Here is a 14,024-nt window from a genome sequence, read left to right on the forward strand (position 1 = left end):
TCAATAACATTTTAAATTCTAAAAACAAACAATTAAAATATAACACTAAAACAATATAACCAATCAAAAAATATTTATTATTATTAAATCAATAATTTATAACTTTAAATTAATAACTGATGAATTTTTATAAGAAACTAGCTGCCCGGCCACGCGTTGCTGTGGCTAAATGTTCTTACACTTGATATTAAGCAGACAGTCTTAAACTTTTAAACGTTAATATCTAATTTTTTAAATTATAAATACTTTTAATTTTTCAATTTAATTTAACACCAATTGGTGCACAATGCTTTTGGTTAACCTATCTTTAGCTAACACAAATAGATTCGACGGTTTCCCAACACGTGAACACGCAACATATAGTTGCCCATGAGAAAAACATGGATTTTCCAAATCTAAACCACAAATGGACATTGTTTGACCTTGAGATTTATTTATAGACATGGCGAAAGCTAAACGAATTGGAAACTGTAGCCTTTTGAAGGGTATGGTAGAATCTGATGGTATCATCGGAATACGTGGCAGCAGGACCACTTTTCCTTTAAACTTCCCAGACAAAATGGTTGTTTCAAGAATGTTTCCGGTAATCTTTTTGATGACTAAACGCGTACCGTTACATAACTGAGTTAGCTTCAAATTACGGAGGAGAATAATAGGGGAACCAATCTTTAATCGAAGATTATGTGGTGGCATTCCAGGGATATCTAATGAATTTAAAAATTCAATCGGAAAATTTACACTTTCATTTTCGTCAACAACAGTATCGATTGATTTAAATGACATCAGATCGCCTGGTAACAACTGTTGTTTCTGGAAGTTAATTTCGTCAACGTCAACGTTTTTGGGTGCCAAAATCGCCCGTTGACTAAGCCATTCATGATTCAAATAATTATTCTGTATATCCGGGAAAATACTCTGAATCATTTCATTTTTATCCTGAACAACAGTGCAAAAATTGTCTGGTAGTTTAATGTATTGCGTATTTGGTTGCAGTTCTATTTTACCGTTCCCAATATCTAATAGTTGTTCGGAAAATAATTGTGCTGATGGATCATTTTGCAATTGTACTCGCATATTTATAGTCATTCGAAGTGTTTCGACACTTCGCCATAAGAATGATTGTTTCAAACATGCATTAATCTCATCCGCGAAAGTAGAGCGAGGTATAACCGGTAAGGTCTGCCGGAAGTCACCAGACAAAAGTAAGATAGCACCACCGTAAAGTTTATTATTGCTGTTTAAATCTTGCATAGTTCTGTTTAGTGCTTCAAGTGAATATTTGTGTGCCTTTGTGTACTCATCCCAAATTATTATAGAACTCTTCCGCAACACTGCAGCTATTCCACTATTCTTTTTGATGTTACACATTGCATCTGGTTTATTATGAACGTCCAATGGCAGCTTGAATGTTGAATGTGCTGTTCGCCCACCATCCAGTAAAGTAGCCGCAATGCCTGACGATGCTACAGCTAATGCGATTTTTTGTTGCGACCGTATTTTGGCAAGAATCAACGATATTAAAAATGTCTTACCGGTTCCACCGGGTGCATCCAAGAAAAAAAAACCGTCTTGTTCAGCAGCAACAGCCAGCATAATCCGTTCATAAATAATTTTTTGTTCTGCTGTCAGTAATGGTTCACTGTTCATGATAATTGTTGCTAAACTTCCATGGTCATATTGATTTTCTCGTTGTAAATCGGTATTGACTAAGTCGGTGGCTGGACGATTAGGTGATGGCATACCATAATGATTAAGTGGTAATTTTGAATTAAGAACACATAAATCCTCGATCAAGACCAATGCTTCATTGTACATCTCTGGTGTATAATCTCTAATTTGGCATTGATTTATGTGTCTAATTCGGTGCAAGATGTCTTCTGTCATACAATTTTTATATTTTTCCCACAAAGTTTGTGCTTGCGAGGGATAACATGTCGTCAAAATAGTTGCAATATTTGTCGATCTCTTTCTCGTACTGTAGCTATGTTTCGTTCTCGTGCCGCTCTTGTTCTCGTAATATTCTGTTGCAGACGTTCGTCACGCTGTTCTTGAGTTTCTCGTGCACGACTTTCTGCAGTCCTAATTCTTTGAGCTGCATTTCTTGTTTCGATTTGTTCTGGTAATTGCTGAGCTCTTTCAACACGTTTGCGTCGTGACCCTTTACTGCTCGCGTTGTTGAAGTTAGATTTTTTCGGTGGCATGTTATCATAGCACATAAATAAATAAATAAATAAATAAATAAAATAAAATAAATTGAAATTATTGTGGCCATGGTAACGTAACTTTTGTATGCAATAAATAATATTTTTTTTTTCGATTTTTATCGATATTAATCGATTTCAAGCCCTGCTATTATCGATTTTTGTATTATTATTTATATTTTATTTTTATCTGCTAGAGGGTGCCACCGGTGTAACTCGGTTTTTGTCTCTAAATCTCTAACTCACAGGAGTTAGGTCCATACCCTATATCCTGTCTTTTAAGTTGGACCAAATTACACGCGGTGTAAAAATTTCATCAGAATCGGTTAAGTGGTTTAGGAGTCCATTGAGGACAAACATTGTGACATGAAATTTATATATATTAAGATGTTAAATCATAATTATTATGAGTATTGAGTAAAATAACAAAATCTTTGAAAGATTAATAAAATACAATTTAAATATTTCTTTATAAAAAACCAAGATAATTATATATGGAAAATAATGTGTGAATGACAATAAAAAAACTAAACAAAATTAAAGAAAGTATAACAATTCGTCCAATCCAATGTTGGGAGAACGTTTGAGACTTTGGCCAGTAAGTAATGCCAACTTATGAGCCAACTGACATGGAGCAGGAACTCGTATAGTACCCTAAAATTAAAAAAAAAATGTATGGATAGAGATAATAAGAAAATAGTTTATAAAAACGTAGACTAACCGACCAATTGTAGTACATATGAGTCAACTTGAATGTAAGTCTTTGTAATCTATCAGGAGAAAGTTTAAGTGTGTCTTCAATTACCTGATAATGTGTAGGAGTTACAGTACTCTGTCTTACATTTTGTGAAACCAAGAAGAAATCATACCTAAAATTTATAATACTTAATCACCATACCATATTCTTTTATTAAATAACTTAAGTAAAAAAGTAATACATTTTTAACTATTAACTATTCATAAAATAGGAATAAAGATATTCTGATTTAATCTCATAATGAATACATAAAGTTATAATAGCTTACTTGGTTGGGTCTGTGACAACAGTATCAATAATTGTACCAGGTGGAGGATTTTCAGAGCCTTTATTATTGACAGCAAAAAATCTTGTATTGATACGTTTAGTTACAATGACAAATGTAAATGGGACAGAACTTTCACCGTAAAATTGTTCACAAGTTGTCTAATAAAAAATTTAAAAAATAAATCATAGTATTAAATTAAAAATAATTTAATCAATTCTACTTTCAGAAGTTTGATTTCTGTTTTTTGTACATATGATATTTGGCCTTCTCCGACACCATCTCTGTATACAATAATGGAAGTAGGTAATGCTTTATTTTTACTCCGATACTTGGCTAATGCCTCTGAGACACAATAAAAATAAATTAAATAAATAAATGCACATTTATTATTTTTATCCTACAATTATAAAATAATAATAAAGAGGCAACATTTTTAAAAGGATACCAAATTATAAGATAAACCCATATTATGTTAAAATTGTGTATTGTAATTCAATAAATATAATTATTTGTCGTTTTTAACATTCACTTAAAATTATTTTTGAATAGAAAGACTTATAATAATTATAATTTAACTCCATCCTATACTATTACAGAGTAGTTGATTAGCAAGTAATTCTCACACTAAAAAGTTTATAGGTGAAGTGTTATAAGTTGTATTACACATTTGATACTATTCATAAAAAACAACTAGAAATAATATTTATAAATTAAAGTGTTTTTTTTTTCCATGGTTATCGAATTAACTTGACTTAATTTAATATTAAGTCATTTTTTAGCACAGTATACATAAGTTAACTCATATAATCTACAATAACTTACTACTTATGCCAGTTGCAAAATGAACAGAAAGTTCCTCACCACTTGCATGAGCTTCCACACAACTGAAGTAACTTGTATGAGCATCATTCATGGTTGATACTAAAGCTCCAAATGATATATTTTTTCGTTGAATGTCATGAGTCACATCAAAACCAACGATCATCATCCCCTAAAACAAAAGGTGAAATTAATTTCAATCGAATGTGTATACTTAATACAAAAACAGTTACTTTTTTGGGAATAGTAACTAGCCAAGGGGCACCTCCAAGTTTACAATTGAGTTGAATTGCAATTTTTGTATTTATAGACATATTGTTCTTTTGTACATTTTTTAACAGTACTACTTGTGATGGCACTGAAAAAGAATATTTAAGATAAATATAATTAATTTGGTAAAATCAATAATATTTAATATATTAGAAATTTACCTGCTCTATCAATACATAATTTTCGTTTAATCATACTATAAATATCACTACGTGGGGATGGGATAACACATAGAATTAATGATGGATTTGACTCATTAATTACTTTTTCCAAGATATTTAAAAATGTATCTGATTTTCCATCAGCCATGGGAAATCTAAAAATTATATTAATTAGCTTTTAATAAATTAATAATATAACAAAAATTTACATAACACTCCTGGGCAGTATAAATCCCATTCCTTTACTAGCCATTGAAAGACTTTGAGCAAAAGCTTCAACTTTTAGAATACTGTCCTTAGGTGCTAAAATAACCCAATGTTTTATAGTTGCAGAGGTGAACATTGGTAATGTGCGTAAATTCCTTGTCCAATCAGCTTCTACACCACCATTGTATTCTTTAGTTCGACTTCGAATTGGTTCTGGTGGTAATGTACGACCAGTAATTTCAATTAGCCTGTTACTTAATGTAAGATTCCACTTTTTCAGTTCAGTTACAGACTAAATAAAAAAAAAAATATTGATTCAAGTATAAACAAGCTATATAAAAAAAATAAAACAAATTACCTCAGGTGTAGAAAGAAGACGATTTGCAAAATGTGTTAATCTTGTTATGCGTTCTTTAGGATTTGTACGTGTATACATAGCTATATCTTGCATAAGCTTAAAATTTCTTCTATAATTTAAAAGAAGATAGTTAACTCAGATTACATTAATACATTTTTTTTTTAATCTGACAACCTCATAACATCAGTGATACCAGTCATAATGCACAATTCTGGAATTAGATAAACCAATGTATCTTCAACTCCAAACTTTCTTATTGACTTTTTATTTTTGGAAACCAACATTGGTTGCCTTCCACCACGAATTGTCATGTTCCATTTCTAATACAATTATTAACACATTGATATCAAAAATCTATCATAATGAGTATTACTGTTATAAGTTAAATACTTCTTTGTAATATTGCACAAAAGTAATTTTTGATCCATCCTTTTTACTAAATGTAGAATTAGGTTCAGAATTTTCATCTATGTCATCAATTTTGTATGTTTTGTTGTTGTATTTGGTCATCACTGTAGTACCAATAATATTACTTTTAAAGCGTATCTAATTAATAAAATATATTAATCATTTAACTGTTTACCAATGGTAAATTTTACTGAAATTAAAATAATTCACCATCCAATCACCGTCCTTATTAGCAGCACACTCTTTAAAAAAATCGTATACAGTTTCTTGACGCATGACTTTTGTAGATATTTCAACGCATAATAAAATGTTTTCTTCAAACCGGCCAATGGTTGTAACATAGCCCGGCCAAAGTTGAAGTTTATGTTGAATAATATCAATCTAAAAGAAGTGTATTATAATTTATAAGGGTAGGCCAAGTAATAAATAAAGTAATGAGATAATTAAAAATTTACTTTTGCATTTGGATCATAAAAATTTCTTCCAATCATCGTTAGTTTGAGATGTCTTAAACAATTGCGCAAGAGCAAGTTGAAAACTTGAATATTAGCATAATCACCAGTTTCTATTACATTTGTGAATTTTATTGTAATTATGACAATTTTATCGTCTGATAGACGCTTACATGTAAGTTCGAAAGTCTAAACCAAAATATTAAAATTCATTTTTAACATCTTAATGCCAGGTTGCAAAGCTATTCATTGAATATTTAATGAAATAATAATTTAGCGATTATTATTAAATCAACCAATTACTATGCAATCCTCCTCATAACAGTTTTTGATTGAAAAAATAAATGTAAATCATAACAAAACGATAACATTTTATTAAAATACATTTGATAAATTATTCACTTCATAGAAAAACTTACCGATGGATCAAATCGCTTTCCAGAAAATAACATCGTTCCATCAAATAAATATCCGCCTAAACGTTCTCGATGCTGAGCTAATAACCCTCTTTTAATACCGATTCTATCTTCTTCAGGATTGAAATCAACTCGATATTGGTACAAACACCAATTCGTATAAGTTTTAATGGGAAAATAATTAGCTAATAGTTTTACTGGTTGTCCAGAAGTTCCTGAAATATATAATACATATTATTCACAATATAAGTTCTATCAATTTACAAAATATATTGTTTTAAATTTTTCCTATTATAATCTTAAATTAAAAGTAAATAAATACTACTACCTAATTTGTACACAGCCAATGAAGGAATAGGAATACATTTATACATTTTGGTAGCAATTTAATTAATTAGTCTAGAGTTCCTAATAAAAATTATAATAATTTTAGTGTATATTTCGGTAATAATCACAATACTCAAATAATTAATTTTATTTCTATTTTTATTATTTTAATGGTTTTTTTTTATTTTATCAAATACCATGCATAAAGGCACCACTAATTTTACCTGATCTGTTTATAATAGTGCAAGTAATTGTAGTTATTTTATTCATTACATTTATTACATAAAAATAGTTTTATAAATAGTTTATTATTATTATATATCATTACATAGTATAATTTAAATTACTTGATATTAATTTGAATACTGAGTTATTGTGTAAAAATAAAGTAACTTTTATGAATAAATATGACAAACATGTAATACAAATTGTATTCTTGTAAACCATTTATTTAATAATCATTAATTTATTAGGGGCCTATATATACTATTTAAATTAAATATATCAAATTAATTAGATACTCAACGCAGAGCAAAAACCATAACATTTTTATAAGTTAACCGACAAACAATAGATAGATTTGTAGTCACCTAAAATTACCTATTATTCAATTTTTTTTAGTTTTATTATTGTACAGCCTCATCAATTTTTTTCTAACATATAAAGTAAAAAAATATTATGAATAAATTTCACCTAAATATGCAATTAATATTAAATTTGTCAAAATAATCAAAAATAGGTATGCAACAATCATCAAATAAGCAAATATATGCTAAATAAATTGTTGTTATTAATTTAAAATTGTTATAATTTATAAAGATTTCTGGCAAAAATTCAAAAAACAAACAATTAAATAAAAATATGAGTCACAATAAGAATAATTGGTTATATTTCGTAGATTTCTGAAAAAAAAAATCAATATATTTTATAGAATAGCTTATACTTTACCTTGTTTTATAGTATCAAATTGCATGCTTGGTTTATTTGTGTGTTTGGCTTCATTGTTTATTACTAAATTATCTATTAAGAAAATGTATTATTTATTACTTATGAATTTGTTTTTGATGTAACTAATTAAATTAATAAAATTTGTTATATGATATCACCTAATAGGCGTATATAACTATAATAACTTAGTTAATGTTAATCAAAATTAACAATTTGAAAATAAATTTATAAGACAAAAGTTAGCTATGTTATTTAGACTATATAACCTTAATTCAAACTTGAAACATAATATTACCTGCACACAAATCTGTAATTTGTTGTACCTTAAAATTAAAATATTGTAGATTAATGAATGTATACAACATGCAATGTTAAACATTTTTGTTCTTGCCTTTTGGTTATGACTAAGATCTGTTTTATAATTATTATTTTTACATTTTGGTGGTTTTGAAAATATTTTTTGCATTTTTGTTCCTTGAATGTTTTGTTGACGTGCATAGTTCATTCTACTTCTACCTCGAGATACGTTATCCATTTTTAATGATTCTAATAAAATAAATTTGAAAATTATAACTTTCATTGCATGAATATGATAAAAATTAAAAGCAAATAAAAAAATATATCATCACTAATATGTAACAGTTGAAATACTGATGTAACACTATTCAAAACTTAATAGATCTTAATCAGTGCATTTATATATAGTTCGCGCCGGTTATTTATGTATTTAAATTTAGAGTATTTTTTTGGAAAAATTGTTATTTTAAAGACTATGAGAATGATTAATTTTTTTTTTTTTTAATCAAAAGTGTTGGTAGCATTTAAAAAGAAATATTTATAACATTAATTTCGATTTAAAAGAAAACAATTCAATAAAAAATGTAACATAATATAATATTTTGATAAAAATAAAATTATGAAAAATTATGAAAGATTTAATAGAAAAATCTATTATTTACTAATCATTTGAATTAACTAACGTTTGACATATCATAAAGCAAAAACAAAAAAAAAAGAGTAAGAGAATTGTATTACCTTATAAAAAAACAGCTTTAGTAAGAACTTTTGGTGAATAATATAAACAATTAGTATAAAAAATCATCAAGTTCAATAAACATGTATGTAAGTGGTTGCTAAGAAATATGTACAATTTATTATTTAATGCTTTAAACCAGCAATTTATTTAAGGTAAAATGTTTTAATTTCATGTCAATAAATATATATTAAATTATAATATAATTAATTTATATTTGTGTTTGACGGTATAGTGCTGATCAAAGTCTTTGATGGTGAACTGTGATATTTAATTTATAATACCATCTTATGCCTAGCTTTGTATTTAAATTTTAAATTTTGTTCTATGTATAATAAAATAATATTTTTAATTCACAGCCAACGAGATTGAAATAAAACTTATAGTAGGTACTATTAGGATTTTAGATTCTGAACGGAGTGATGAATGTATTGATTTTATAATGATGTGTGTTTTTTTTTTTTTTGTCTGTGTACAGCATAGGTAGTCGAAATAATGCTTCAATTTCAAACTTCGGGGGTGGTTTCCGATGGCAAAGTGAATAACCTTGGTGCATTATAGAGGTAAAAAGTAAACATTTTTTAACAGTTTTCAAAAACATCGAGAAAAACAAAAAAAAAAAATGACGGAAAAACGGGGATTTTTATTCAAAACCAGTTTTCGATCAAATCGATTTTTTTATATGGTTTTAATTCAAAAACTAATCACTGTAAATACTTGAAATTATCACCAAATGTTTATTTTAGTGTTATCTATATACAGTTTAATTTTCAATAAATTTTGACTCTTTTTGAGTTATTTATAGACCACTGAAAATATCAATTTTTATGAGAATTTTTTTTTGAAGTTTTGATAAAAAAAATGTTGGGCGACCAAAAAATTTTAAAAATTTAATACAAGGTTCCTTATGAGTTGTTCTTATTGTAACTAAAAAAAATTAAAGATCGTTAATCACAATTTTTTTTTATAAACGTTTATAGTTCAAATATTTACGAAATCTATCGAAAACGCGAAAATTTGCAAGTAATTTTGAAGTTGAAAAATCATAAAATTTTTTGTGTTTATAACTAAGGATTAAAAATATTACACTATGTTTTCCCTAAGTTTTCTTTCAAGTAGCTATTGTAAAAACATGAAGCATAATTATAGGAAAAATTTTAAGTGCGTTTGAATTTTAAATTTTTACGAAATAGCGTAACGATAACGATTTATCCTCAAACGATTTTAAATATTTGTTAATATTCAAAAAGTATAAGTCGTTGATACTTGAAAATTTTACCAGTTATTTAGATTTGCATTTTCTTTTTATGATTTAATTTTAAAAATATTTTGACTTTTTTTGAGTTATTTATAGACAACTGAAATTTTCAATTTTTCTGAAAATTTTTTTTTGAAGTGTCGATAACATTTTTTTTTGGCCCAATCAAAATACTTAAACATTTAATACAATGTTCCTTATAAGTAATTCTTAAAGTGATTAAAAAATTTTAAGAATACATAGGCACAATTTTTTTATTAGCATTTGAAGTTCAAATATTGACAACAATTCGTCAAAACCATGAATATTTACAAACTATTTTGTAGGTATAATTCATAAAAATTAATAATTAATTGATTAACCATGGCTTTTGCAAATGCGTCCTAATTAAAAAATAAAATATTTGTCTCAAAATAGAATGTATGACAATATTTAAATATAATATATCCTAGACTGACAAATCATCTCCGTTCAGAATCGTTTTTCGTATACAATGATATACCTATCATTGCATTCAAATTTAATCTACCCTAGTTCGAGGTTCACCCCATCCGCTAATGTACAGCAGAGCGGTACCCACTGCCCGCTTTTTTTTTATCCTCGAAAGTCGCCATGAGTTTTCGTACCTTGGATCCTTTAGGTATACTGTTTTCGGGTAAGAATGGTAAGTCATTATGCCTGTCGTGAAGTTTACACGGGTATGAAATGTCAACCTCATAGACTCTACCTATATCCGAGGTTGGAGTTAAATCATTCAAACCTTCCAACTCTGGCTTAACCCATTTAAAACCACCATAGGGCATGTACTGCGACATGGCCCATCCATACAAATTGTTACCTAGGGTTTAGTTATAAGGTTTAAAATATATATATATATATATATATATAAATAAAATATACTTACAATCCTGATACACTAACCACGATTTCGACTTTGACTTGTCGTACCTCGGTACCTTTTTGTTATTTGCCTTAGCATACCTCATACTCGCCTGAACCAATCCACCACGAATACCTATAATGTAAAAATATGAATGATATATACAATATAAAATATTAATGATGTACTAACCTTTCTCAAACATTAATAACATATCGTAATCGGTCAACAGCTCCAACTTCTTCTCAGTATACTTTAGACAGGCATCAAAACTTAAACCTGGGGCAGTAAAATAATGAGCCGCGTCTAGATTATATGTCTTCATACACAAATCTCTAAAGTTTTCAAATACATCAGTCAATAACAACACGTCGACTTTCAAATAAAGATCACTGTAATCCCCCAGTGTCTTACATTCAAACTGAGTCCATACCTGGAATATACAAAAAAAAAAAAAAAAAATTTTAATACATCTAAACACATCTAGAAAGTTGATAATATACCTCCTTCGCATGTTCATAATCGTACTCCGTTATCCCTGACTCCGTCAACGTGCTATAAAAGTCCCTCTTCCGCGGTATTCTATCGATATTCAATTTACCCCAACTATCTGTATACTCGTAAGGGTATACCCCCTTACGAGTTACAAGTGGCAATTTTTCCATGGCAAAATGTTTTGCTGTCTCACGGAAATTTTCGAATAATGGTGTAATCATGTTCGCGGCTAATTTCTCCAAGCTTGTCGCCATAAACCGGAACGTATCGATAAACCGAACAGCGAACTTACTACTTATATATTTAGAGAAAGATATATATTTCTCCTCACTGTTCGGTATAACGGTAATCGAGTTTGTGTCGAAACCCAGTTGAGAAATTATATAGTGTGAGTCGTAGTTTGACAGATTATGGAAAAATACCGGTACAAATTTAGGTTGCTGTAATGCTAAATTACACTTAGAACATAGAGTTTGCCTAAATTTGCCCGATAAATGATCATGATCTCTAACTTTATCAACCCCCACTATATTGCACTTACATAAATTACATGTTGTACACTCTTGATGTGTTTTTTCTTGCTCATCACTCATAATTATGGGGGTATTCGTCTTTAAAAAGGTCTCTATCTTTCTACTAATTTCAACTATTTCCTCGACAAAATGAGAAGCCACGTCCGGTCGATCCTCGCTGCCTCTGTATATTACCGGGTCTGTAGTTATACCGTGCTCGATTAATAGCTCGAGTGGGACATCATCACTCGCCTTAACTACGAACCCATAACTCATAGCCTCATGTCTCTGTACAATTGCCGTGTTTACACCTTTCTTCTCGTCAACCTTGACTAGCAAGGCCTCGAAGTCCGCGTATATTACAATGGGGTGTCTCTGTGTGCTCCTCCAGGCCTCAAACTTTGTACATTCCCCGCTTTAGACATCTCAGGTAAGATGGGTTTATGTGAACCGCAAATTAACTTATGTTTTTCTAGGGCCGCCTCTCCGTTCAGTTTATATTTTAAGCTTTGTTTATCAAAACTGATAAAACACCGTTTACAAAAAAATTGTTGACCGTTATGTCTATTCTTCTGCGGGGATACGAGCCTCGAGAAATTCGATATATATACATAATGTGCCCCGCTAGGGTTACTGATGAACAACAGATCAAAATGTTTTGGTTTCTCATCGTCAACAACGCGTAACGGAAACACCTCGTATTTTGGAAATTTTTGATTTTTGGTTTTAAGACTGAGACCATACACGTTTACAGAGACACCCCGGTTATTCTTCTCAAAAATCTTTATATCCGCCATAGGTGTCGGGAAGGTGATACCATCAAAATTATACCTCCCCTCTTGCTGTCTATAATTTCCCCCGACACGCCCCGGGGCAAGTCCTGTCACATGTCTCGCGAGAATGGCCCACTTAAAACACTGTTGGTCATTGTTTTTGGGGTTGATGGTAGCACGTCTCCCCTCAATAGATTTAGGTAACTCGATATACGACGAGGCACTCATAGGTGTATATTTATATATAGCCAACAATAACCCATCGATAGTGTCCAGTCTGAAACCGCTACCTCTACCCCGGTATACCTCTTCTTCACCCAACAACTTTATATATGACGCCTCCACGACCTGTTTGACATCGGTTTCCAAAAAAACTTCTACTGCTGAGGTCTTGAACGCCCTATTCTCTGACGAGTTTTCAACGTTAGGTCGGCTATAAGTCCCTTCAAGTTTCAAATTAAATTTGATAGGGCCCTCCTGGACACGCGTTTCCAATAATTTGCACAGAGCTGCTTCGTGTGAGTTGAGAAAGTCCGTATATTTTTCATTTTTATTGATATTTCGAGCATAGTACCATACAATTTTCCTACCACCCGACGACGAAATTTCGACGAAGCCTGGTGACTGCACGAGACTCATCCGCGTCTTTTTCGCTCTAGCACCCGAAGTAGTGTTGGCGGTGGAAACTCGTTTACCGTTTACGCCCGTAGTTGTATAAGTGTCTTAAAAATAAAATTAAAAAAACCCCTAATAAATCTAAAGAGAAACTAATTTTTTTTTTTTTTTTTTTATAATAGTATAAAAATGTTATGTATCGTTTAAAATTAAGTCTACCAAACGGTCTGACAACCGGTGCAACCCTCCAGCATATAAATAAAATTTCTGATTTATACGAATCTTTGAAAATTATACCCCATCTATAATATTAAAAATAAAACTAACCTGTATTATCGTCTTGAACTTTTTCAAATTCGTCCATAGCTGCCATGCAAATCTCGTCCTCGGATACCATGTTCGAGCCACCAGCCGGGATATCGGGGACGAAAATTTGAGGGCCAATCTGTATGCCTCCCTGTGGAGCAATGCGTGGCGCGAACTTTATGACACTCTGTCGTACTGGTTGAACATCGATCGATGCAACCGGTTGGTTGAGCTGCGCATAGGGTTGACGATGAGCTGGTACAATACCATGCATATTTTTCATGTGTTTGTTCAAGTTGGTTTTGAGAGTGAATGTTGACGCACAAACAGTACATGGAAAACGAACTCCGTCATGTTTTTTTTGGTGAGCTGTCAAATTACCTTTAAGTGTGAAAACCGACGGGCACTGCTCGCATTTAAACATATTTAAAATGAAAACGAAAAGAAAAATAATAAAATGTTTAAACACTTGTAAAAATTTTAAACTCACTAAAATTTTTAGAGACGGAGCGTATACGTGTACAACGGTTAAAAACGTACTGAAGAACTGTTGGCTCTTT

The 14,024-nt window shown here is 30.1% G+C and overlaps 2 protein-coding genes across 2 annotated transcripts; both read right to left on the reverse strand.

Annotated features, from left to right (window-relative positions):
• Positions 1–261: 261 nt before the first annotated feature.
• Positions 262–1,815, reverse strand: LOC112596831 (ATP-dependent DNA helicase PIF1-like). The gene has a single exon (XM_025342652.1). It carries the CDS (start codon positions 1,813–1,815, stop codon positions 262–264), a length of 1,554 nt encoding a protein of 517 aa, XP_025198437.1.
• A 923-nt stretch (positions 1,816–2,738) lies between these two features.
• On the reverse strand, positions 2,739–14,011 carry LOC112596803 (piwi-like protein Siwi). Its single transcript, XM_025342607.1, is given in 17 exon segments — positions 2,739–2,855; positions 2,923–3,070; positions 3,227–3,384; positions 3,447–3,568; positions 4,049–4,217; positions 4,279–4,403; positions 4,477–4,631; positions 4,686–4,975; positions 5,042–5,150; positions 5,216–5,361; positions 5,432–5,587; positions 5,660–5,830; positions 5,905–6,090; positions 6,321–6,532; positions 11,626–12,186; positions 12,189–13,265; positions 13,486–14,011. Coding segments are annotated over 17 exon segments (4,305 nt in total). The 5' UTR covers positions 13,889–14,011.
• Between the last annotated feature and the right edge of the window lie 13 nt (positions 14,012–14,024).

The sequence above is a fragment of the Melanaphis sacchari genome, unplaced genomic scaffold (genome assembly GCF_002803265.2).
Source record: "Melanaphis sacchari strain LSU unplaced genomic scaffold, SCAv2.0 Contig34_pilon_pilon, whole genome shotgun sequence".
NCBI classification, from domain to species: domain Eukaryota; kingdom Metazoa; phylum Arthropoda; class Insecta; order Hemiptera; family Aphididae; genus Melanaphis; species Melanaphis sacchari.

Bases quoted from the DNA above. Each gene is read 5' to 3' on its own strand.
- LOC112596831 (XM_025342652.1), bottom strand. From the start codon at position 1,815: ATGTACAATGAAGCATTGGTCTTGATCGAGGATTTATGTGTTCTTAAT.